Below are 25892 nucleotides of genomic sequence, written 5' to 3'. Positions count from 1 at the left end.
CCAAAACATCATTGAACCTCCAATATATTTCACTGTAGGTACTGTGTTCTTTTCTTTGTAGGCCTCATTCTTTTTTCGGTAAACAGTAGAATGATGTGCTTTATCAAAAAGCTCTATCTTAGTCTCATCTGTGCACAAGACATTTTACCCGAAGGAATTTGGCTTACTCAAGTTCATTTTGGCAAAATGTAGTCTTGCTTTTTATATGTCTCTGTGTCAGCAGTGTGGTCCTCCTGGGTCTCCTGCCATAGCGTTTCATTTCATGTAAATGTCGACGGATAGTCCACACTGACACTGATGCTCCTTGAGCCTGCAGGACAGCTTGAATATCTTTGGAACTTGTTTGGGGCTGCTTATCCACCATCCGGACTATCCTGCATAGACACCTTTCATCCATTTTTCTCTTCCGTCCATGCCCAGGGAGATTAGTTACAGTGCCATGGGTTGCAAACTTCTTGATAATGTTGCACACTGTGGACAAAGGCAAATCTAGATCTCTGGAGTTCTCTTCTCCTTTTTCTGTTGTCCATGCTTAGTGTGGCACACACAGACACACAATGCAAAGACTAAGTGAACTTCTCTCCTTTTTATCTGCTTTCAGGTGTGATTTTTATATTGCCCACACCTGTTTCTTGCCCCAGTTGAGTTTAAAGGAGCATCACATGCTTGAAACAATCTTTATTTTTCCACAATTTTAAAAGGATGTCAATAATTTTGCCCAGACCATTTTTTGAGTTTGGTGTGACATTATGTCCAATTTGCATTTTTCCCTCCCTTTTTTGGTTTAGTTCCAATACACTGTGTTTTATTACACTGTATGTAAGGGCTCTGTGTGAGACTGTGTTTTACTATGCGGCTGTGCCGCTGCGCCTTATCTGCGGCTGACAGCCGCGGCGCTTTTTTCTAGCCGAGCGCACGGAGCGCTGGCTTACTTTCATTTTCTCCGGCAGCTCCTGACGGTCTTTCTGCCGCCTGCTTACTTCCCCCGAGCGCGTATGTTCTTACATATGCGCTCGGGACAGGGTGCGGGCGCCATTACTCCTTCGTCCCCGACTTGCACTAAGCTCAGCCCCTAGGGGCCGGAACTCTCGGGCGCGCTCTCTCGCAGTGTGTGTGGGGATTTGTACTGTCGGGCGCTTGAAGCGCCGTCTTCCTTCACCTCGGCTGCATGTGCGCTCGAGGCATGGGGCGGGCACCATTACTCTGGTTCTTATCGACGGCCGGGGCATGGTAACTCCGCCCACAGGGCCGCCGGAGCTTCTGGTGGCATGCATTGCCCTCCAATCAGTGCTGCGCGCGCATGTCTTGTGGCGGGGGCCGATCGGCAGTGCCCCTGCTCTGGGAACGCCCCTCTCAGGGGTTAACTCTTTTCCTGCCATAGGGGACGCTATTCTGCCCGCCCTCTATACTGACAACTAGACTGCTAGTCTCTATTTTGTCACAATAACATATTCCTACAATGACTCTGCCTGCTCCACTGCTCCCCCAGATCCCCCAGTTTCCCTGGATGTTACAATTCCGGTGGATTCGGCCACCCCTTCAGCCTGGGGTTTCTTCCTATCCCAGTTTATGGCTGAATTGACTCAAGTCCCCCTTGTGGTGGCTGAGGCCTCACGTGACTAGGTGTCTACTTGGAAGAGGTCTGTCCTGCGCCGACCCTCTGGCGGGTCCCGCTCCTCTTTTACACAAGCCTAATGCTCTCTCTCGAAGCGTACTAGGGGTGTTTGTCTGACTTTTTCATTGAGTCTCCAGGTAGATGTGGGCGTCCCTCCGTGGGTCTCGCCTCCCCGTGTCATCTGGTCACTGACGTCGCTCCTCCAGAGGACCTTTACGGAATCGCCGCTCTGCCCTGCCAGAGCCGCGTACCTGGTCAGGGTTGCCCCCCTCCAGGGCTGCCTCCATGCGTTCACTTTCGCCTGGAGAACTGGCGGATCAGGTTTCCGAATCGGCATCTGACTAAGAGGATCGCTCAGATATGGTTGAAACGGTGCACTCATTGGTTGCGGCCAAAAGAGACACCCTTCACTTAGAGAACCCAGGATCTTCTGACTTTACTCCTGAAGTATTCTTTCATCGTGCTTAACCAGCACCTCAAGGATTCAGCTCTCACGCTGAACTTCACATCCTTCTAGAATCTGCATGCAAGCATCCGGACAAGAGGTTACGGGAATGAAGAGGGTTCAAGTGCGTTACCCATTCGCCAAGGACCTTGCCTCTCAGGTGGTTTCCCCTTTCTCAATGGTTCCACCAATTTCCTGGCTCTCTAGGCTACTATACGGCCGCTGGTAGAGGCAGCTGCCTTCAAGGACTCGACGGATCAGACGGTGGAGTCCTTGGCGGAGTGTGCCTTGGACGCAGCAGGCTCGGAGGCCCTATTGTTCTGGTGCCCACAAGTCAGTCTGGGTATCTTGGCGGGATTTCCCCCGGAGGGTCTATCTTGCTTGGTTCTCCAATGCTGGGGAATTCTGTGCACTGCTTCCATGCAGTCAGTCCGCGATGCTGCCTTTGCTGTGGGTCCCCTAGCGGCCCTCTGCTGCTCCATGTGGCTTTGGGCGTGGGATGTGGATGCCGCCTCCAAAAGGGTCTCTTACAGAGTTGCCTTTTACTAGTACCCGTCTCTTTGACAAGCGCCTTCTTGAGATTATCTCTGTGGCGCCGGGGGGTAAAAGTTACTTGTTGTCTCAGCATAAGGCTTGCTTTTATTCACAGGGGAAGTCCTCTTCCTTTCGGATCTTTGGCCCCAATAAGGGATCTCGGCAGGCACCTTCGCGGGACTAGAGGTCCCCCTCGTTCCGGGCGCGTTCGCCTTGGAAGTCGGACACCAACCGTTCTGACCGAATCGGGTAACCGCAATCCCACTTCCACATGGAGTGCAGCCTCCACCCGCAGGTTTTTTCTCGGGTGGGAGGTCATCTCTTACGTTTTCGAGACATCGGGACCACACACATTCAGGAAGTCCCGAACACCACGGTCTCCTCCTCCGCGAAGCAGTTTCAGCTGACCCTCTAGTCCCTGCCCAGGGAGTCATTGTCTCCGATCCTACAGGGGAATATTTGCGGGGCCTTTTTTTGTGGTCTCCCTGGAAGGCGGTTCTGTACGGCCGCTTCTGGGCCTCAAGCGTCTCACCGCCATCTTCGCTGCCACTTCCTTGGCATCCAGGGCACAAGAGGAGTTTCTTCCTCGGTGGACATCAAGGATGCCTACCTTCATATTCCTATATTTCCCGGCCATCTGCGGTTCCTTTGCCTTCCGGTTCCGGAGGGGCTTTTTCCTTGTATCTCGTAGCCTATGCCTTTGGGGCCTCTGCTCATTGGGTCTTCGCCTCGATCCCTGCACCAGTGATAGTCCTGTTGTGATCGTGCAGAGTCTCGGTGATTCCTTACGTGGACGACCTTCTCATCAAGGCTCTCATCAGAGTCTAAACTCTAGGGACTGTGGGTCTTACACTCCAGACCCTAATCGCTTCGGGTGGATGTTCAGCCGAGACGAGTCATTCCTCTCTCCCACCCAGTCTCTGATCTTCTGGGACCTCACTTCCGCGGTCCCTTTCCGGATTTGTCTTCTGCCGTACAACTGTCTGACACTCCTGTCTGGTGTCCGCTCTCTTCGGGCCACGGCCCCGGTTTCCATACAAAATTGTATGGAAGTCTTGGGTCGGCTGGTAGCGGCCATGGAGACTGTGCCCTTTCCCCAGTTTTCATTATTGTCCCCTTCAACTGGCGGTTCTCTCTATGGGACAGATCTCCTCTGTTTCTCGGTCGCAAGGTTGCTCTCCCTCGTCGGATCCGTGAGTCTCTGCTCTGGTGGCTCCGTTCCCCCCTTCTTCTTCAGGGGTAACCATTCCTTCCCTACTCGGGCAGGTAGTCATGACTGCTGCCACTCTGTCGGGCTGGGGCAGCATGTTCAGGGATTGGTCGGTTCAGGACCTCTGGCCTCTCCGGGTAGCCCTTCTTCCAATACACTTCCGGACCTGGGGGCAATTCTTCTTGTCTTCTTCATGGGGAGTCCCATCTTCTGCCCGCATCCAGTCGGACAACGCCTCGACATCAGTCTGCGTGGCGGCGCTCGCAGTTCGGCAGCGTTGTCGAGGTGTCAAAGAGTCTCCTCTGGATGGAACGTATGTTTCCGGCCTTTTTCGGCGGTTTCCTTCCAGGTGTGCTCACTGGAAAGCGGACTTCCTCAGCCGACCCCAGCGAGCGGTCTCTACATCCAGTAGCCTTCGCGCAGACCCACATCCTCTGGGGCATTCTAGACGGAGACCCTTTCGTGTCCGGCACAATCTGAAGATTCTTTCATTTGTGTCAAGGTCCCAGGATACCCTGGCTCTAGCCGTGGCTGCCATTGGGATTCCTTGGAGTGGGTTTCCTCTGTCCTCTCGGTTTTCTCTCCTTGCTCTCCTTCCCAGGGTTCTGAGGAAGCTCAAAACAGGGGACGTCCCCGCCATTCTGATAGCTCCAGTTTGGCCCCGAAGCTTGTGTTACGCCGACGTAGTCAGGCTCCGGGACGACGCTCCTCTGCGCCTTCCGCTCCACCCGGATCTACTCTCTCTCAGGGCCCTCTTTGCTACCCCAATTTACAGTCGCTGCATCTGACGGCGTGGCGGTTGAGACTGCGGTTTTGAGGGCCGCGGGTTCTCTTGTCATTCACACCATGCTCAAGGCTAGTAAGCTCTCCTCCGCAGGAATTTACCACCGTACTGGGCGGTCTTATTTTCGTTGGTGTGAAGCTCAGAACTTCTCCCCGGTGACCTTCTCGGTTCTCCGTCTTCTCTTTTTTTGCAGTCGGGGTTGGAACTGGGGTTGTCTCTCAGTTCCCTTAAAGGGGTACTCCGCCCCTAGACATCTTATCCCCTATCCAAAGGATAGGGGATAAGATGTCAGTACGCCGCGGTCCCGCTGCTGGGGAGCCCCGGGATCCCCGCTGCGGCACTGCGCTATCATTACAGCACAGAGTGAGTTCGCTCTGCACGTAATGACACGCAATACAGGGGCCGGAGCATCGTTACGTCACGGCTCCGCCCCTTGTGACGTCACGGCCCGCCCCTTTCAATACAAGTCTATGGGAGGGGCCATGGCGGTTGTCACGCCCCCTGCCATAGACTTGCATTAAGGGGACGGGCCGTGATGTCACGAGGGGCGGAGCCATGATGTCACGCGGCTCCGTCCCCTGTATCGCCCGTCATTACGCACAGAGCGAGTTCGCTCTGTGCTGTAATGATAGCGCAGTGCCGCAGCGGGACCGTGGCATACTGACATCTTATCCCCTATCCTTTGGATAGGGGATAAGATGTCTAGGGGTGGAGTACCCCTTTAAAGGTCAGGTTTCGGCCCTTACTGTTCTTTCCAGAGGCCCCTGGCTTCTAATCCTCTTGTCCAGACCTTCCTGCAAGGAGTGGCGCACGCCTTTCCTCCTTAGCGGTCACCTTCTCTCCCTCACCTTCTCCCCCTTGGGACTTGAATTTGGTTCTGAGTGAGGTGTCTCTCCGACTCCTATCTTGGAAAGTGGCGTTTCTTGTTGCTATCACCTCCACCCGGAGGGTGTCTGAATTGGCAGCTCTCTCCTGCCGTTCTCCGTTTCTGGTGATCCACCAAGACCAGGTCGTTTTCCGGCCAGATCCCTCCTTTTGCCCGGCTCCTTCTCATCCTAGGGAGCGCTTACTACACAAGCTGGATGTAGTTCTGGCTGTTCGGTCTTATCTCTCCATCACTTCTTCCTTTCGTCAGTGTGATTCCTTTTTTCGTCCTTACGGAAGGTCGTCGCAAGGGACAACCTGCTTCCAAGGCCACCATTTCTCGGTGGATTTGGTCTGCCATTTCGGAGGCCTATCGCTGTAAGGGGAAGATTCCTCCTTTCAGGGTTGTGGCTCACTCTACCCGTTCTTTTGGGGTATCCTGGGATCTCCAGAATAGAGCCTCGGCCTCGCAGATTTGCAAGGCGGCTACCTGGTCATCTTTGCAGACTTTCTCGAGGTTCTACCGAGTTCTTACCTTCGCATTGTCTGTTGCTATTCTGGGCTGTAAAGTGTTGCAGGCGGCAGTGGAACGGCCGTCTGCCTGACTGCTTATCTGCCCACCCAAGGGACAGCTTTGGTACGTCCCACAGTCTGTGTCCCCCAATGGAGCCGTTAGAGAAAAGGAGATTTTTTAACACTTACCGTAAAATCTCTTTCTCGAAGGATCCATTGGGGGACACAGCTCCCACCCTTTTGGGATTTTCTTTGGTTCTCTGTCCGAGGGTGTGTTCAGTTATGTTTTTTCTTCTGGTTCTCGGACAGTTTTGGGTTTTTCTTTGACCTGTTGGTCTCCTCCTATTGCTCTGGAACTTAAACTGATTAGCTCAGAGCCTGAAGGCGGGTGTATCTTGCTGGGAGGAGCCAACTGTTTTTGTTGCCATAGTGTCACATCTCCTAGAGACAGCAGCATACACCCACGGTCTGTGTCCCCCAATGGATCCTTCGAGAAAGAGATTTTACGGTAAGTGTTAAATAATCTCCTTTTTTCTACACTGAAAAATAGGGGGAAAAATATAATCAAGATATATTACAAAAATACTAGATTTTACAACCCCTGGCAGAAATGATAGAATCCCCAACATGTAGAGGATGGTCAAATATATACCATATTTATCGGCGTATAACACACATTTTTTAGGCTAAAATTTTTAGCCTAAAGTCTATCTGGATTTAAATCCATGAACTGCAGCGGCTTTTGCAGGTCCAGAGACCGTCGCTGCTGCCGGCTTCTCTGCCCCTGCCTATCCTGGGGTCCAGAGACTGCCGGCGCCGCTGCCCCATTACCTCCCCCATCCCCCCCGGTTTTTCTGACCCCGCAGAAGCCCCCAGGAAAGGCAGGGGGAGAGAGAGGCCGTCGCTGCCCCGTTTCTTTCCACCTGCCTTTCCTGTGGTCTAGAGCCCTGCTGCCGCCGCTTCTCTCCCCCTGGCTATCGGCGCCACTGCCCCATTGCCTCCCCCATCCCCGGTTTTATGATTACCTGTTGCCGGGGTCCGCGGTGCTTCTGGCTCCTGTGTGGCGTCTATGCGTCGTTGCTATGCGCTGCGAGGCCCAATGACGAGTGACATCGCGCCACTCGTCATTGCGCCTCGCAGCGCATAGCAACGACGCATAGACGCCACACCGGAGCCAGAAGCACCGCAGACCGGAGCCAGAAGCAGCGCGGACCCGACCGCGGCAACAGGTAATCATAAAACCGGGGATGGGGGAGGCAATGGGGCAGCGGCGCCGATAGCCTGGGGGAGAGAAGCGGTGGCAGCAGGGCTCTAGACCCCAGGAAAGGCAGGGGCAGAGAAGCGGGCAGCGACGGCTTCTCTCCCCCTGCCTTTCCTGGAGGCTTCTGCGGGGTCAGAAACAGTGTATCGGGGTATACACATGCACACACACGTACCCTCATTTTACCAAGGATATTTAGGTAAAAAACTTTTTTTACCCAAATATCCTTGTTAAAATGAGGGTGCGTGTTATAGGCCAGTGCGTGGTATACCCCGATAAATACGGTATAGATTTTTTATTGCATCTTTATTACTCAGATCTCAATTTGAGTGAAAGTTTGTTTAAATTTTAAAAAATAATTGGTTCATAACAAGGCTCCATCCTGCAAAGCTGATCTCTCACTGCTCTGCAACAAAGTTGGAAGCACCTGGATATATGTAGAGTATTGTTTATTACCCATGAGTTCAAGGCTTCAAAGAATTCAGGCATCATAAAAGCCGAGAATATCATTTATTACCTCTAAATTCGAGGCCTCAAGGAATTCAGGCATTATAAAATCTGAGGCGGAGCAACAAAGTAAGAAGTGGCGTTTTTTATTGTGGATCCTATAATTATTCCTCTACGTGATCTACAAATATTGTTTTGTGTTTTGTTTTGCTAATGTTTGTACATATGCTACATGGAGAGCTAAAATTATTCTTAAGCTACTAATTCTTGCAACCTAAACATAATACTTAAAATGCATTATTACAAATAAAGGGGTACTCTGCCGGGAAAACATCTTATCCCCTATCCAAAGGATAGGGCGTAAGATGTCTGATCGTGGGGTCCCGCTGCTGGGGACCCCCGCGATCTCCGCTGCGGCACCCCAGTCATCCGGTGCACGGAGCAAACTCTGCTCCGTGCCGGATGACTGGCGACTACAGCTGCCCCTTCCATAGACATGAAAAGAGAGGGCGCGGCACGACGTCAGGAACACGGAAGCTCCAAGCTTCCATGTCCTGGATGCCGCTGCTGCCGGGCTGGAGAATGTGGGAGTCCCCAGCAGCAGGACCCCCGTGATCAGACATCTCATCCCGTATCCTTTGGATAGGGGATAAGATGTTTTTTGGCGGAGTATCCTTTTAAGTTACAATATGATCCTCTATAGCAGTGGTCTTCAACCTGCGGACTGCCAGATGTTGCAAAACTACAACACCCAGCATGCCCGGACAGCCGTTGGCTGTCCGGGCATGCTGGGAGTTGTAGTTTTGCAACATCTGGCGGTCCGCAGGTTGAAGACCACTGCTCTATAGTTTTAGTACACCTTCATTTAAAGTTCTTATTTAATCCATTCATTCTGTTTTCGCAGCTCCCTTTGCCTCCCTCCACCTCACCTAACACCATAGCGTCACGATTCCTTCAGGAGGAAGAGCTTCGGTCGCAGGATCTTATTCAACGCCTGGACTCTCACATCGAGGAGCTGAAACAAGACAGTCAGCGGACAGTACAGCACTTCACCAGCTTGAAATAACATGACGTCATAAAGCAGTGGTCCTTAGTCTGTGACAGCTTCCTGAGGGTTGCAGAACTACTAAATCCAACATGCTCCCGGCTGTAGTTTTGCAAGAGCCACCAGCTGGAATAGAGGTAATTTGTAGATATGGGTACAAGTTCTTATTTTCTCCACAAGATGTCAGTGACAAGACAATCTCAGGACTCGGCTTACTTTCAGACAGTAACCGTCATAGTCACATAGAAGCGTGTTATCTGCATTGCTGCCTTTCTTTCTCCTTCAATTAAAAACTTTGAGCGGTGCTTGTAAATAAAACATTTGAATTAAATGTTGAAAGAAAACATCTAAATAACTAAGCATTAACATTAAACCACACCACACTACTACTCAGCTCAGGCATAGGGGTCTAATGCTGTACTGTAATTCCTTTGTTAAAGGGTTATTCCAGTGGAAAACATTTTTTTTTAAATCAACTGGTGCCAGAAAGTTAAACATATTTTGTAAATTACTTCAGTTTAAAAATATTCATCCTTCCAGTACTTATCAGCTGCTGTATGCTATAGAGGAAGTTCTTTTTTTTTTTTTTTTTTTCTTTTCTGTCTGACCACAGTGCTCTCTGCTGCCACCTCTGTCCCATGTCAGGAATTGTCCAGAGCAGGAGAGGTTTTCTATGGGGATTTTCTCCTGCTCTGGATGGTTCCTGACATTGACAGAGGTGTCAGCAGAGATCACTGTGGTCAGACAGAAAAGAAATTAAAAAAGAAAATAACTTCCTGTGGAGCATACAGCAGCTGGTAAGTGCTGGAAGGATTAAGATTTTTAAATAGAAGTAATTTACAAATCTGTTTAACTTTCTGGCACCAGTTGATTTAAAATAAAATGTTTTCCATCGGAGTACCCCTTTAATAATATGAATTATTGCTTTCATAGAGAAACCTGTAAAACAAGTTCACATGGGCTTTTATATAGACATGTGGTGAGGCTTGTGTGTTGACAAGATATTCCTTAACACAGTGTTCTTCAAACTTTGGACCTCAAGATGTTGCAAAACTACATGCTTCCTGGGCATGCTGAGAGTTTATATTTTTACAGCAGCAGGAGGTCCCCAGTTTGGAGACCACTGCCCTAATCCTTTCATTTTTCTAAGTGGTGGTGCATTAAATGCCATCTGGTTTGAGGTAAATAAAAGACATGTAGGGTCTCCCCCAACTATTCCTATCATTGGTGGTAATTGTAAGCTTTGGTTAAAGATGACCTTCATAACATTGGTGATGATGAGGAGGCAACTGCAATCAGTTAGTCTAGTGTTTCCCAACCAGCGTACCTCCAGCTGTTGCAAAACTACTACGCCTATCATGCTGGGAGTAGTAGATTTGCAACAGCTGGAGGCCCCCTGGTTGGGAAACACTGAGTTAGTCCATAGCGAGAGAGAACTAGTCATCAGGATTCAGATCATACCTTTTTTATTTTTAGAGTCCCATTCAGTACTGAGATATAGGCTTATATCTTAGCATTGGGAAGAATTAAAAACAAAAAAGGTATGCCAGAATCCTGATATCTAATTAGCCATGGGCATGTTAACAACCATGTTTTTCTGCTGACAGGTCCACTTTAAAATTTAATTGGGTTGTCCTACAATTAGAAATTATCCCCTACCCATTATTGGGTATAACCTTCTGAAAGCCCATAACGTTCTCAAGAATGGGGGTCCAAATCTCCAGTTTAGGACAGAACAGAAGTCACAGATTCATTCTCTGTGGGAACTACCAGAAAAAGCCTAATACTAATACAGCATTCAGCTATGTCCAGCAGCTCCCATAGAGAATAAATGGAGCCGCATGCACAGCACTGCTCAATTCTGGGTGGAGATTCAGGCCTCCATTTTCAAGATTGTGGGGGGTCCCAGCAGTCGTATTTCCTGCGATCAGACAGTTATACCCTATCCTTTGGAGAAGACCTCTTAAAGGGGTATTCCGGCTTTATACATCTTATACCCTATCCAAAGGATAAGTGATAAGATGTATGATCGTAGGGGACCCCTGCGATCTCGTTGCAGCCCCCGGCATTTTGTGCCGGGTGCTGCCTCCGAGACGGGGACATGACCGTGACATCACAGCCATGCCCCCTAGTGACATCTTTGAGGGGGCGTCATGCCTGCCAGGGGGCGTGGCCGTGACGTCACATCCCCGTCTCAGAGGCAGCGCCTGACACAGAATGCCGGGGGCTGCACCAAGATCGCGCGGTCACCAGCGGCGGGACCCCTGCGATCATACATCTTATCCCCTAGATAGATATATAAAACCTCCATGTTGCCACCTGCTATCCCATTGTTTTGAAATATGTAATTATCTGTATTTTAGATGTTGTCTTTTACTTATCAAATGTTATGTTTTGTGTATATTTTATGAATAATACTATGCAAGCCTTAGTGTTTCTTTAGTTTACCTTTCGCTTTATAAATATGTATACATGGGCACATACTTTATTCCCATATTCTTTAATTCCACAATATGTGAATTTCATCTTTTTGTTTTATTTTGTTTCATTTGTGTATATCTCCTGTAAATATGCTTCAATAACTTATTTATCATTATAACATAGATAAACAAAACTATGTATTTATTTATTTTACTTATTTTTGTATGAGTTCAGAGCCGACTGCTGGTTTTATTTTGTGATAAACTCATTTGTTGAATTTTAACCATATGGTTTTGAAATAAATTATAATTTTATCCATTTTTGTCCTGTGTACCTGATGCGTGTAAGATAAATACATACCTTGTTTCTTGTTAAATGCAGTGTAAATTGCTGTCACTCTCTGAATCGTGCTGTGTTGCAGCTAATTGTGTTCTGATCCATAAATAGCCACAACCAAGGATACAAGTCTGATGATTGTCAGGTCGCTGCCACTTGGGGGTCACAATGCGAGTCCATTCACTTACGGTATATTGGTTGCAGTGTAGCACGATTCTGGGAAAGCGATGGGGATCTTTGGATGTGTGACCTGTGTTGTGTCAGTAGTTGTAGCTATGTAGCCTTAGTCTTATACTATACTTCTTAATCTAGAATAGATCATTTATTGTCAAATTGATTTAATCCATTAATAAGGAACCTGGGACCTCACTTAGGACTCCATTCCGGTGAAGCATCAGAAATACAGTTTATAAAAGGAAAAATGTTTCTTAAAGGAGTATGCGTCCTGGTACTTAAGGACCAAGGGCATACCTGTATGCCCTAAGTCCATAAGTGGCTTTGAAGCAAGGGCAGGCGATCCCGACACTGACAGTCATTAACCCTTTAGATGCCGTAATCAATGCATATCACTGCGTCTAAAGGAAAACTTAAAATTTCCGGTAACTCAGAGGGGCTCACTGAACCCGCGCTATGTGATCGCTGGGGTTCAGGGAGTTAAAACGGCAGAGGAGGGTTCCCTTACTTGCCTCTTACCGCTGATCGCCGATTCATTAATGTAGCCCGGCTTAGGCTATATCAGTGGATCGCAGATCACACTGTATAATGCAATGCCATAGGCATAGCATAATACAGTAAATGCAATCTCATAAATGCATATCAAAGTCCCCTATGGGGACATAAAAAGTGTATAAAAAAAAAAGTTTCTAAGATTATATAAAACAGGAAGGATTAAGATTCTTAAATAGAAGTAATTTACATATCTGATTAACTTTCTGGCACCAGTTGATTTAAAAAAAAAAAAGTTTTCCAGGGGAGTACCCCTTTAACCCCTTAGTGCATATGGACGTTTATGAACGTCCATATGCGCGTCCCCATATATAATGCGCGCTCACGAATATAAGAAACCAGGACCCACGCTAATGCTGGACATCGCCAATCGGGCTGATGTCCGGCATTAACTGTTTAGACTTTGATCGCCGCGTGTGAAAGTAAAAGCATCCCGGCTGCTCAGTCGGGCTGATCGGGACCATTGCGATGAAATCGCGATGTCCCGATCAGCTTAGACGCAGCAGGAGGTCCCCTCACCTGTCTCCTGCACGTCCAATCGTCGATGGATTGCTCCAAGCCTGAAATCCAGGCTTGAGCAATGATCCGCTGATAACACTGATCCCTGCCATTGAATGCAATGGCAGGGATCAGTGTATTGTATCAATGTACTGCATGTTATAGCCCCCTATGGGAGCTATAACATTGCAAAAAAAAAAGTTAACCCTTTCCCTAATAAAAGTTTGAATCCCCCCCCCCTTTCCCATAAAAGCTGTGTAAATAAAAATAAACATATGTGGTATCGCCGTGTGCGTAAATGTCCAAACTATAAAAATATATAGTTAATTAAACTGCACAGTCAATGGCGTACGCGGCCAAATAAATTCCAAAGTCCAAAATAGCGTATTTTTGGTCCCTTTTTCTACCATAAAATTTTTTATAAAAAGCGATTAAAAAGTCTGATCAAAACAAAATTGGTACCGCTAAAAACTTCAGATCATTGCGCAAAAAAAGAAAAAACGAAAGTGCAAAAATGGAAAAACGCTCCGTCCTTAAGGGGTTAAGGACCAAGGGCATACCTGTATGCCCTAAGTCCATAAGTGGCTTTGAAGCAAGGGCAGGAGCTGCGCTCACTTTAGAATAGTGTCTGTGAGTAGCCAGACACTCACTGTTAATGACATTCAGCGGTGATCCTGCCGCGGACAGTCATTAACCCTTTAGACCCCTAATAAAAAATGTAATTACACTTATTTTCCCATTTTAGGGGGGGAAAAAAAAAGTTAACATAGTTGGTATCCCCGCGTGCATAAATGTCCAAACTATTAAAATATAATTTTTATGATCCCACACAATAAGCTTAAAAAAATATCAAGCACCAAAAAGTCACATCAAAGCAAAAATGGTACAGATGAAAACTACAGGTCACGGCGCAAAAAAGGAGCCCTCATACATCCCCGTATATGGAAAAGTAAAGTTATCGGAGTCAGAATATGCCAATTTTATGCATATGAATTTTATTGAAACAAAGTTTGCATTTTTTTAAGTAGTACAATAATAGAAAAACAACATGCATTTGGGTATTGTTTTAATGGCATTGACCTACAGAATATTGTATAATGTATAATGGTTACAATAAAGTGCATTGCGTAAAAACCAAACCCCACAAAAGCAAAATTGCAGTTTTTCTTATATATTTCCCCCCGCAAATATACATTTTTTTGGTTTCTTTGTACATCTCAATGTAAAATGAAAGGTGTCATTACAAAGTACAATTGGTCTCGCAAAAATCAAGCCCTCATATGGGTATGTATGTGAAAAAATAAGAATTATAGATTTTAAAAGGAGAGGAAAAAACAAAAACACAAAAATGAAAATTGGCCTGGTCCTTAACCCCATTTTCACCTACTCCACTGGGGAAAAAAAATTCTAAATCAACTGGTGCCAGAAAGTTAAACAGATTTGTAAATTACTTCTATTTAAAAATCTTAATCCTTTCAGTACTTATTAGCTGTTTTATGCTCCACAGGAAGTTCTTTTCTTTTTGAATTTCCTTTCTGTCTGACCACTGTGCTCTCTGCTGACACCTCTGTATATTTTAGGAACTGTCCAGAGTAGGAGCAAATCCCCATAGGAAACCAATCCTGCTCTGGACAGTCCCTGACATGGACAGAGGTGTCAGCAGAGAGCACTGTGGTCAGAAAGAAAAGTGGAAGGATTAAGATTTTTTTAATAGAAGTAATTTACAAATCTGTTTAACTTTCTGGCACCAATTGATTTTATTTTTTTTTTAAGTTTTCCAGTGGAGTACCCCTTTTAAGGTTTTTTTTTCTAAAAATCATCCCTTCTAAAAATCATAAGTCAATTTAGCACCTATAGACCCATATAAGGGCTTGTTTTTTGCATCACCAATTGTACTTTGTAATTACATCACTTATTTTATAACATAATCCACATTTTTTTCTTTCCCCCCCCCCCCCCCCCCCCCCCCCCGAAAAAAAAAAAAAAAAAAACTTTTACAAATTTCTTGAGCTTCCATTTCTACACAGCACACTTTTCGGTAAAAATTACATCTTATCTTTAGTCTGTAGGTCCATATGTTTTCAAGTATACCCAATTTATGTAGTTTTTATTTAATTTTACTACTTAAAATTTGTCATTTTCTGACCCCAATAATTTTTTACATTTTTTGCATACAGGGCTATATGAGGGCTCATTTTTTGGGCTGTGGTCAGCAATCTTTATTGGTACCATTTTTGTTTTCATGGGACTTTTTGATCACTTTCCATTAATATTTTTATGGTATATGAAGTGACCAAAAATGCATTTTTTTTTTTTTTTTTTTTTTTTTGTTACCTTATTTTTTCCCTTAACCTTATATTTTAATTGTCCGGATATTTAGGCACACAGTGGTACTACATATTATTATTTAAATTTTTTATTACATTATTTTATTTGATAAATGGGAAATGGGGGGTGATTCAAACTTTTAATAGGGGAGGGGCTTATTCACATTTATTAACTTTTATTTTACACTTTTTTTTATTTTTTTTTAGCCCCCTAAGGGGGCTATACCATGCAATCTTCTGATTGCATATACTGGTCAGTGCTATGCTATAGCATAGCATTGATCAGTGTTATCAGCGCTCTGCTGCTTCAGCCTGCTGAGCAGGCTTGGAGCAGTAGATCGCCGATCGGACGACTAGGAGGCAAGTGAGCACCCTCCCATCGTCCAGTAAGCTGATTGGGACATTGCGATTTTGTTGTGATAGTGCAGATCAGCACTGCTGAGCTGCCAGAATAGTTTAACTTTCATTTTAGATGCCGCAATCAACTTTGGCATTAACCCTGGGCCCTGGCTGAGGATAGCAGTTGGGACCCACGGGTTTTGTAGTGTTCTCCGCTCGTGACGGGTAACGGGACTCAGGAGGTACAGGTATACCCTGAGTCCTTAGGTGCCAGGGCGTACCTGTACGCCATGCGTCCTTAACGTCGTAAGTTCAAATTGGGTTTGTACTTAAGGGGTACATAGGAGACACACTGCATGGCTGTCGTCCTAGAGGGAAGCCTCTTCTAAAGGTGAAATACAAGAAAGCCCGCAAATGGTTTGCTGAAGACAAGGAGACTAAGGACATGAATTATTGGAACCAAGTCCTGTGGTCTGATGAAACAAAGATAAACTTATTTGATTCAGATGGTGTCAGGCGTGTGTGGCTGCAACCAGGTGAGAAGTATAAAGATAAGTGTGTCTTGCCTACAGTTAAGCATGGTAGTTGGAGTGTCATGATCTGGGCCTGCATGATTGCTGCTGGTACTGAGGAGCTATAGTTCTTATAAAACCATGAATGCCAACATGTACTGTATCATATACTAAAGCAGAGCATGATACTCTGCCCATGGAGACTGGGTCGCAGGGCAGTATTCTAAAATGATAATGACTCTAAAAACACCTCCAAGACCACCACTGCCTTGCAGAAGACGCTAAGGGTAAAGGTGATGGACTTGCAGAGCATGTCTTTAGACCTAAACCCTATTGATCATCTGTGGGGGTATCCTCAACTGGAAGGTGGGGGAGTGCAAGGTCACCCCGCTGTCATCACTGCACTGAGCAAACTCGCTCTGCGGGTAATGAAAGGCGATACAGTGGCCGGAGCATTGTGATGTCACAGCTCCGCCCCCCTTGTGACATCACGTTCCTCCCCCTCAATACAAGTCTATGGGAGGGGGTGTGGTGGCCTTCACTCCCTCTCCCATAGACTTTCATTAAGGGGGAGGAATGTGACGTCACGAGGGGGGGGGGGAGGAAATGTTGGTGGCCTCACATAATATTGAAACTTTGGACCGAATTTGGACATCTCCACTTACAGTAGCACTTACTTTTGTTGCCAAGGTTTAGACATTAATATGTGAGTGTTGTGTTATTTTAGTGGACATGACATTAAACACTGTTGTACAGGCTGCACTCACTACTTTACAATGTGACAGAGTGTCATTTCTTCAGTGTTGTCACAAGAAAAGATGAGAGGTGGATTCCGTTATGTGAGATACTTTATTACAGGATAGGGGAGAAGTGTCTGCTCGCTGGTCGTCTGACTGCTGAAAATCCTCTCCGACCTCCAGTACAGGGCTCAGCTCTCCCTGTGCATTGAGCCGTGGAGTCGGCAATCTATGGGAGATAAGTATTAAGTATACTGGAGTACCTCTTTAACAAGGTTTTGTTTTTTTCCAATTTTAATGATTCCTGGAAGCCTTGAAAGGGTTACTGTGATTAGAAAAAACTTTTGACGTTGCCCACATATTTACTTCTGAGACCTGTTTCGATTGCTAGCTTCAAGCAGGGGAAGCAAACGGAGCTTGTACAGACAAACGGAGCTTGTACAGTCAAACACGCTTGTTTTCTCAGCTTATAATTAGTAACCGCACCAGGTCTAAGGAGTGAGACCTGGTGCGATCAAAAACTTTTGTTGTGTGTTGGCAACATGTCAAACATTTTATTTCTAATGACAGTCTATCTCCAATATCAGAGTACTCCTCTCTTTCCTGTAGTGCTATCAGATACAGCAACAACTATCAGACCAACTTTAAAGGGGTCACAACCATGCCCCCTCAATGCAAGTCTATGTGAGTGAATGTGGCAGCCACCACGCCCCCTCCCTTAGACTTGCATTGCGGGTGTGTGTCGTGATGTCAGGAGGGGTGTGGCCGCGACGTCTCGACCCCCGCACCCAGCAAAAATGTTCCGAACGCTGGGCATTGGAGTACCCCTTTAAGTATTCATTGGGTAAGCTCACAGAATCACTTAAGTTATTTATTATAAACTCTCCAGTCGATCTTTTAACCAGTGACTGCAACATGGCCAAAGAGGACTCAAGTTTTGTGCTGCAGTTTTAAATTAGATTTTTATAAAAATGTAGATTTGACACATCCTAAACTTTGCTGTGCAAAAATCAGACACCACCTTTTTATTAAATTTCAGACATAACATTAAGTACAAGTTTTTTTTTTCCAGTGTCAGAATAAAAAGCCAAAAGCATATAAGAAAATCAGACAAAAAAACCTTCAACATTGCCAACAACAAAACCGTTCCCAAAGGTCTGAAGTTTAATTTAGTTTTTTAAAAGACTGTCATTGGTTATATGAAAACATTTTATATTAAAAGGAATCTGTCCGCTGTATATGCTGCTGAGAGTTGCAGGCACTTTTGGATCGCTGTTAGGGCATAAAAGCAAATTGTACATTTCTTGGAGTTGATGGTGGTTGTCAAACTTATAAAATCACCTTTTTTTTTTTTTTCTCAGCCAAGTGACAAGAAAGCGGAGCCAAAAATGCTTAAATGGGCACTGTCAGATTCAAAAACTTCTTATATGTTGTCCATCTTGGCAAAACATTAACCTTTCTAATATACTTCATAAGAAAATTGTATTTCCTTTTTATAGAAATCATGGCTTTGTCCAAGCTGAAGCACAGGTATGGACAAAGTCCTGTAAGTGAGGGTGGGCTAGCACTCCTCTGTCCTATCAGAGAGGAGAGAGCACAGAGGAGTACTGTCAGACAGGAGAGGGCACAGAGGAGTGCTATCAGACAGGAGAGAGCACAGAGGAGTACTATCAGACAGTAGAGGGCACAGAGGAGTTCTATCAGACAGTAGAGAGCACAGAGGAGTACTATCAGACAGGAGAGGGCACAGAGGAGTTCTATCAGACAGGAGAGTGCACAGAGGAGTACAATCAGACAGGAGAGAGCACAAAGGAGTACAATCAGACAGGAGAGAGCACAAAGGAGTACTATCAGACAGAAGAGAGCACAGAGAAGTCCTATCAGACAGGAGAGAGCAGAGGTACTATCAGACAGGAGAGAGCACAGAGGTACTATCAGACAAGAGAGAGTACAGAGGAGTACTATCAGATAGGAGAGAGCACAGAGGAGTTCTATCAGACAGGAGAGAGCACAGAGGTACTATCAGACAAGAGAGAGCACAGAGAAGTCCTATCAGACAGGAGAGAGCAGAGGTACTATCAGACAGGAGAGAGCACAGAGGTACTATCAGACAAGAGAGAGTACAGAGGAGTACTATCAGATAGGAGAGAGCACAGAGGAGTTCTATCAGACAGGAGAGAGCACAGAGGTATTATCAGACAAGAGAGAGCACAGAGGAGTACTATCAGATAGGAGAGAGCACAGAGGAGTACTATCAGACAGGAGAGAGCACAGAGGAGGACTATCAGACAGGAGAGAGCACAGAGGAGTTCTATCAGACATGAGAGAGCACAGAGGAGGACTATCAGACAGGAGAGAGCACAGAGGAGTACTATCAGACAGGAGAGAGCACAGAGGAGTACTATCAGACAGGAGAGAGCGCAGAGGAGAACTATCAGACAGGAGAGAGCACAGAGGAGTGCTATCAGACAGGAGAGAGCACAGAGGAGTGCTATCAGACAGGAGAGAGCACAGAGGAGTACTATCCTGTCTGATAGTACCCTTCTGTGCTCTATCCTGTCTGATAGTACTCACAGGAGAGAGCACAGAAGAGTACTAGCCCACCCTCACTTACTGGACTTTGTCCATGCCTGTGCTTCAGCTTGGACAAAGCCATGATTATATAAGCCGTGATTTCTATGAAAAGGATATCAAATTTTCTTATGAAGTATATTAGAAAGTTTATTGCCACCTCCTTTCTCAACACCACCTCCCAGCCCCTCCTTGATTGATATGCAGGGCTTGGCTTATTATCAAGGAGGTGTGGTGAAGGTGAGCAAGGAGGCATGCCAGGTGATGGCACTTAACCCCTTAAGGACCACGGGTTTTTCCGTTTTTGCACTTTTGTTTTTTTCCTCCTTACCTTTAAAAAAATCATAACTCTTTCAATTTGGCACCTAAAAATCCATATGATGGCTTATTTTTTGTGCCACCAATTCTACTTTGTACCCAAAATTCGATGGCAAAACAGAAAATAAAAAAAAAAACACAATTTTGTAACTTTTGGGGGCTTCTGTTTCTACGTAGTACATTTTTCGGTAAAATGACACATTCCCTTAATTTTTTATTTATTTTTTTAAATCAACTGGTGTCAGAAAGTTAAACAGATTTGTAAATCACTTTTATTAAAAAATCTTAATCCTTCCAGTAATTTTTAGGGGCTGTATACTAAAGAGAAATCCAAAAAAGAAATGCATTTCCTCTGATTTCATGACCACAGTGCTCTCTGCTGACCTCTGCTGTCCTCTGCTGTCCATTTTAGGAACTGTCGAGAGCAGCATATGTTTGCTATGGGGATTTTCTCCTGCTCTGGACAGTTCCTAAAATGGACAGCAGAGGTCAGCAGAGCAATGTAGTCATGACATCAGAAGAAATGCATTTCTTTTTTGGATTTCTCTGTAGTATACAGCCCCTAAAAAGTACTGGAAGGATTTTAATAGAAGTAATTACAAATCTGTTTAACTTTCTGGCACCAGTTGATTAAAAAAAAAAAAAAAAAAAATTTCCACGAGAGTACTCCTTTAAATAGTGGCTCCTACACCTTGACACTTGGCTGAGAAATAAAAAGGTGGTTTTATTAGTTTGCCAACCACTATCAGCTCCGGAAAAGGTACAATTTGCATTTATACCCTAATGCTAGGTTCATACTACTGAATTTCCGCCTGCAATTCTGCTTTGAAATTGCAGGCAGAAATTCCGCTTACTAAAATGTATAGTATAGTGAATGGGTTTCCGTTCACAAATTCGCACTTCGGAATTTGTGGTGTCAGCAGAGAGCACTGTGGTCAGACAGAAAGGAAATAAAATGTAAAAAAATTTACTTCCTGTAGAGAATACAGAAGCTGATAAGTACCGGAAGGATTAAGATTTTTAAATTGAAGTAATTTACAAATCTGTTTTAACTTTCTGGCATCAGTTGATTTTTTTTTTTTTTTTTTTTTTTTTACCAGTGGAGTACCCTTAAGATACATGGGACCATGCAATAACAATGGCAAATACTGTGCCATATTACACTGGCCTGCTGTTGTGCTTTACAGGCTTTGGGAACTGTACCCCTAAAATAGACAAAAACATTTAATTTTACAAGTATTATTTGAGCCTGATACATTGAGAGATGCTGTTGGTAACCTATTACTTAGGCTCCTAGAGCAGGCCCCCTCACAGGGAATATGAACAGGGACTGTCTTTATTTTAATATCTGTGCTCTTTTTTCCCCACTTCATGTACCCCTAGGTATAAGTCAGCAATAGCATAGTATACCTTATATACTAGAGTATAAGCCGACCCGAATATAAGCCGAGGCCCCTAATTTCACCCCAAAAACCCAGGAAAAGTTATTGACTCGACTATAAGCCTAGGGTGGGAAATACATCATCCCCCCATGTCATCATCCAGACCCCCGTCATCATTCCCCCCTTCATCATCACCGCCTGTCAATCCCTTCATCATCACCGCCTGTCAATCCCTTCATCAGTGGTTTTCAACCTGCGGACCTCCAGATGTTGCAAAACTACAACTCCCAGCATGCCCCAACAGCCATCGGCTGTCCGGGCATGCTGGAAGTTGTAGTTTTGAAACCTCTTGAGGTCCGCAGGTTGAAGACCACTGTGGCCTTCATTATCTTCATCATCCAGACCCCCCTTTAGTTTTCTACTCACCTCCCCTCGGGGGGGAAGGAAGGGTGAGCTGGTCTGGGCCATCTATGCTGCAGGGACCGTCCGGTGGGGAGGGTTAGTCATTCCGGGGTGTCCATTTTCACTGGGGGGGCCCTCTTCTCCACACTCCGGGCCGGCCCCGGACTAGTGACGTTGCCTTGAAAACGACGAACAGAGACGTTCATGGGCGTCCCTGTGCATCGTCGACAAGGCAACGTCACTAGTCCACCGAAGGGAGGCGAGTAAAAAGCTAAAGTGGGGGTCTGGATGATGACGAAGGCCGCAGTAGTCTTCAACCGGCGGACCTCCAGAGCTTTCAAAACTACAACTCCCAGCATGCCCGGACAGCCGATGGCTGTCCAGGCATGCTGGGAGTTGTAGTTTTGCAACATCTGGAGGTCCGCAGGTTGAAGACCACTGAGAAGGGATTGACAGACGGAGAGTTCACTCGAGTATAAGCCAAGGGGGCGTTTTCAGAACGAAAAATCGTGCTAAAAAACTTGGCTTATACTCGAGTATATACGGTACCTCCAAAGATAAAATAAGCACATCACAGAGCTCTTAGATCCTCATATGCAGTACCTTGGTGCAGCCTTTCTTTTTATGCTGCAGATGCCTTCTTCCTAATTTATTTAACATTGTTGTCATTGTTTGCCATGTGACAGATACAGTGGAGCTGCAAGCATGGTCATGGCCAGTGTTTTGGAGGAGCCTGCTAACTCACACTGCACTCCTCTCTCCTACCCTCTCACACTGCACATAGATAATCTGGCTGGCTCTCCCTATAGACTCTCAAATACCTGGTAATTCTGTTTGTTTTAGATATTCAAGGTATTTCGGCTATTCAACTATCTTCTTCTAAATCTCTCCAGAGAAAAAGTAAAAAAAAAAAAAAAAGTTTTAGTCCCCCCCCCCCCCCCCCCAGTAAAAGTGTGTTATGACTAATCTGTTCATCTGTGTATGCAAAATGATTTTATAAAACATTTTGCTATCTTGTGGTACCTTTAAAGGGGTACTACCGTCCTGACAATTTATCCCCTATCTAAAAGATAGGGGATAAGTTGCCTGATCGCGCGTGGTCCCGCCGCTGGGGACCCCCGCGATCTCGCACGCAGCACCCCGTTCTCATCAGGCCCTGGAGCGAACATCCGCTTCGGGTCTGATGACGGGGCCGGTGATCGTGATGTCACAGCTCTGCCCCCGTGTGACGTCTCGCCCCCGGCCATAGACTTACATTGAGGGGCGGAGCGTGATGTCACACGGGGGCCGAGCCGTGACGTCATGAGACTCCGGCCCCGTGATCAGCAGTCATCAGACCGTGAGCGGATGTCCGCTCCGGGGCCTGATGAGAGCGGGGTGCTGCGTGTGAGATCGCGGGGGTCCCCAGCGGCGGGACCCCGCGCGATCAGGCAACTTCTCCCCGATCCTTTAATATAGGGGATAAATTGTCACCCCTTTAAGTATCATTGGCACTGTTTGGGACAAAATTCAGATGTAAGACAGGTAAAAATATACAGATCAGTAAGCTACCCAGGGATATGAGAGTTAGCTATACTGCTCCTAAGGGTTGGACAAATGTTTATACCTTCAATTAAAACTGGCCATATCATAAGTGTATGTATATATATTTATGTTACAGTAAACACGGTTTCAATTCCTATACAGTTTTAAGATACATTGCGCTGGCTGCTTATTGCAGTTCACAGTGGTATGATGTGACCATACATTCTGCAGTAATATTGTCCAGTCATTCACACACACAGCACTAATAGTTGACAAATTGATATATACAGTCTCAGTGGTAAGGAGAAACATCTGCTTCTTGTTGACAGAATGTGGAAAATGTGGCTGTTAAACAAACCGTACTAAGATAACCCCAATAAAAAAGCATGCTATATCAGCCAAATTGTAGCTGAGATCAGGATAGAGTGCATTAATATGACACACACAAAAGCTTTCAATGTAGCTGATCATAACTGGTTTTAGCACCTCTGACAAGTGTTCTCATTAAGATGATTCATATTGGAGGGGAGCTGGAGAATTGGAAGGAGTTTTCCAACTTGCGAAGCTAAGAGGAATATGAGCTTTCTATTAAACGCTGATGAACTGCACCCTTCACCTGATAACTAAGTACTAGAGCATAATTCTTGTTCAGATTATTTGTCATTAGCACTTGTATGTCCTTGCTTCCAGCTGTGCTACAGACTCCTTCCCAAAATCCATCTCGACTTAATGTCAGAGGCCAAACGTTCTTGCCTTTGATGACCACTGCTGCCAGGCCTTTGGCCTTAATCCTGAACTGTACCTCGCTGTTGGCTGGCAGGATACCAGTCCGTGGTTCCAGGAGTTCATAATTCACATTCCATGCACTATATCTCATTGGAAAAAATGACCACCGTATTTTTGTATTGGAACAACATAAGAGGTAATTGCAGGCATAGTCGTAAACGTTGCTTAGGTCTGTCTTCTTTTTGGTGCAGACCTTCAGCACATAGTTACCGGCTTTAGGAAGTTGGATTTCAAATTCAACCCGGCCTTCCTTTTCTGCTTGGAAAATGAACCTCCTTCTTGCCTCCTCCGATGTGATATCATCAGAATGGAGGGTAGCCATAACTTCAATCTTTTCATCCAAGGCAAAGCTAATACAGCAGCGGCCATCATCTGTATGAATCGTTGGGTCCAGATGAGATGGACGGAGAAGTCCTTTTTTATCAGAGAGATAACTAGGCCCAACAGGGTTGCATAACTCAACTGGTAGCAAAGGCCATTTCACTTGAGTAGTAACACAAGAAATCAGATAGTTACAGGCAAACCTAAAGCTGCCCTGCTCAGACTCTGTGTAAATCTTCAGAACGTACATGCCTGCCTGAGGCAGCTGTATATGAAACTCCACAATGTTTTGTCTCTGGACTTGTAGAACATGTCTCCTTTCACCTTCTTCAGTCAATAGCACATCTTCAGACTGTAGCCTGGCAAATATCCCCATCTCTTTCTTGAGTGTAAAAGATAGAGAGCACCGACCATCATTTGAGTGGATTATTGGTTTTGTTTGGGATGGTTGCAAAAGGCCTTTTTTCTCTAATGATGGTGTGGGCCCAACTGGGTTTTGCAATATGTTGGGGAATGGTGGCCATTCTACCTTTGGGTTTGAACATGAAATGAGATAACTGCATACAAACTCGTAGTTTCCTGGCTGAAATTTATTATCTGCATAGACTCTTAATTCGTATGAGCCACTTTTTGGGAGCTGGACGTAGAACTCCACCTGCCGCTGTCTTTGAGTTTGCAGAATGTATCTTCTTTCCATTTGGCTGTTCCACTTGTTATCGTCTGAATGTAATGTAGCCAAACAGTTCATATCCCTATCCAAGGAAAAATTTAGAGAGCAACGTCCATCTGGGCTATCAATTACTTGTCCTAACTGTGATGGCTGGATGAAACCTTTTTTATCTGTTGTATTGCTTGAACCCACTGGTATGTGCGGTATGACAGGTGCCTCAGAGCTGGAGGTATCTATACCAGAACAGCAAATCAAGTAATTACAGATATATTCAAAGGTAGGGGGAGAGGTTTTACTGTCAGCAAATATCTGAAGAACGTAAGATCCTGTTTGAGGTAGACGGACTTGTAGTTCTAAGTGCTGCCCTCTTTGCACTTGTGTCACATTGCGCTTCCCCCCACAGTCATTTAGAGATGGATCATCGCTCAGAAGTGCTGTCAGAATTTTTATGTTATCTTTTAATGTGAATGAAATAATGGAATATCCATCTGAAGAATAAATGATAGGATCACGACAAGATGGTTGCAGAAGGCCTTTCTTTTCCATTAGGGCAGTTGGCCCAACAGGGTTTTGCAGCTTTTTCGGGAATGGTGGCCATGCAACATCAGGATTTGTACACACAATAAGATAATTGCAAAAACACTCAAACTTTCCTTGGCCAGTTGAATTATGTATCTTTAAGGCATAGTGGCCTTGTTGAGGTAAATGGATCTTAAACTCCACTCTGTTGCCTCGGAGGGTTTGCAAGACATATCTCCTCTCATCTCCAGGTTTGATGAGATCACTATGCAAAGTTGCTATTACAACATTTCGTTTGGCTAGTGTGAAACCGATAGTACAGCGTCCATCCGGGGTGTTAATCACTGGGTCACGGCATGTAAGCTGCAGAAACCCCTTCTTGTCTGTCAGCCAACTTGGGCCAACCACAACATCTAATTCCCTGGGGATCTTGAACACAGGATCTACAGATCCACAGCAGATTATATATTCCACAATGCTTTCATATGTTTCCTTTGTGCTATCATAAAGTTTGGTAAAAAGTTCCAGACGGTGTCTGCCAGTTGCTTGTGGATACACCTCCAGCTGCATTCCATGTTTAGTTAGGGTCAGAAGACCAGGCTTCTCCGTTTTATTTAGAGTGAAAGAAAAAAGAGCAGGGAAATGTCCCTCGATTGAAAATTTGGCCTTTCCATTAACTGTAAGAGAGAGAATATAGTGTCATTGGCCACATTTATTTACAGGTCATCCTGTTTAACAGTTTCTTTCTGTAGCAGTATCTATCTTACAGTACCATAATATTTATC

At 45.5% G+C, this 25892-nt stretch overlaps 2 protein-coding genes across 10 annotated transcripts in view; one reads left to right on the top strand and one right to left on the bottom strand.

The window, feature by feature from the left end:
• The window catches only part of CEP63 (centrosomal protein 63), a 180874-nt gene that overhangs the window by 114958 nt on the left and 40024 nt on the right, over positions 1 to 25892 (top strand). For 7 of the 8 annotated variants that reach the window (XM_056564396.1, XM_056564393.1, XM_056564392.1 and 4 more), the window contains one exon: positions 8578 to 9214. In XM_056564396.1, the coding sequence (XP_056420371.1) occupies positions 8578 to 8739 (162 nt within the window). In that variant the 3' untranslated portion in view covers positions 8740 to 9214. Of the gene's footprint in view, positions 1 to 8577; positions 9215 to 25892 lie in introns of those variants that run through there. The other variant, XR_008891004.1, reaches the window with a different exon arrangement.
• LOC130361426 (kyphoscoliosis peptidase-like) overlaps positions 22782 to 25892 on the bottom strand; it is a 39924-nt gene continuing 36813 nt past the window's right edge. For both annotated transcript variants that reach the window (XM_056564389.1, XM_056564390.1), the window contains one exon: positions 22782 to 25784. In XM_056564389.1, coding sequence (XP_056420364.1) covers positions 23377 to 25784 — 2408 coding nt within the window. In that variant the 3' untranslated portion in view covers positions 22782 to 23376. The remainder of the gene's footprint in view (positions 25785 to 25892) is intronic.

Source organism: Hyla sarda, chromosome 3, assembly GCF_029499605.1.
Source record: "Hyla sarda isolate aHylSar1 chromosome 3, aHylSar1.hap1, whole genome shotgun sequence".
Lineage (NCBI taxonomy): Eukaryota > Metazoa > Chordata > Amphibia > Anura > Hylidae > Hyla > Hyla sarda.
This window is presented reverse-complemented; position numbering and strand designations above follow the sequence as displayed.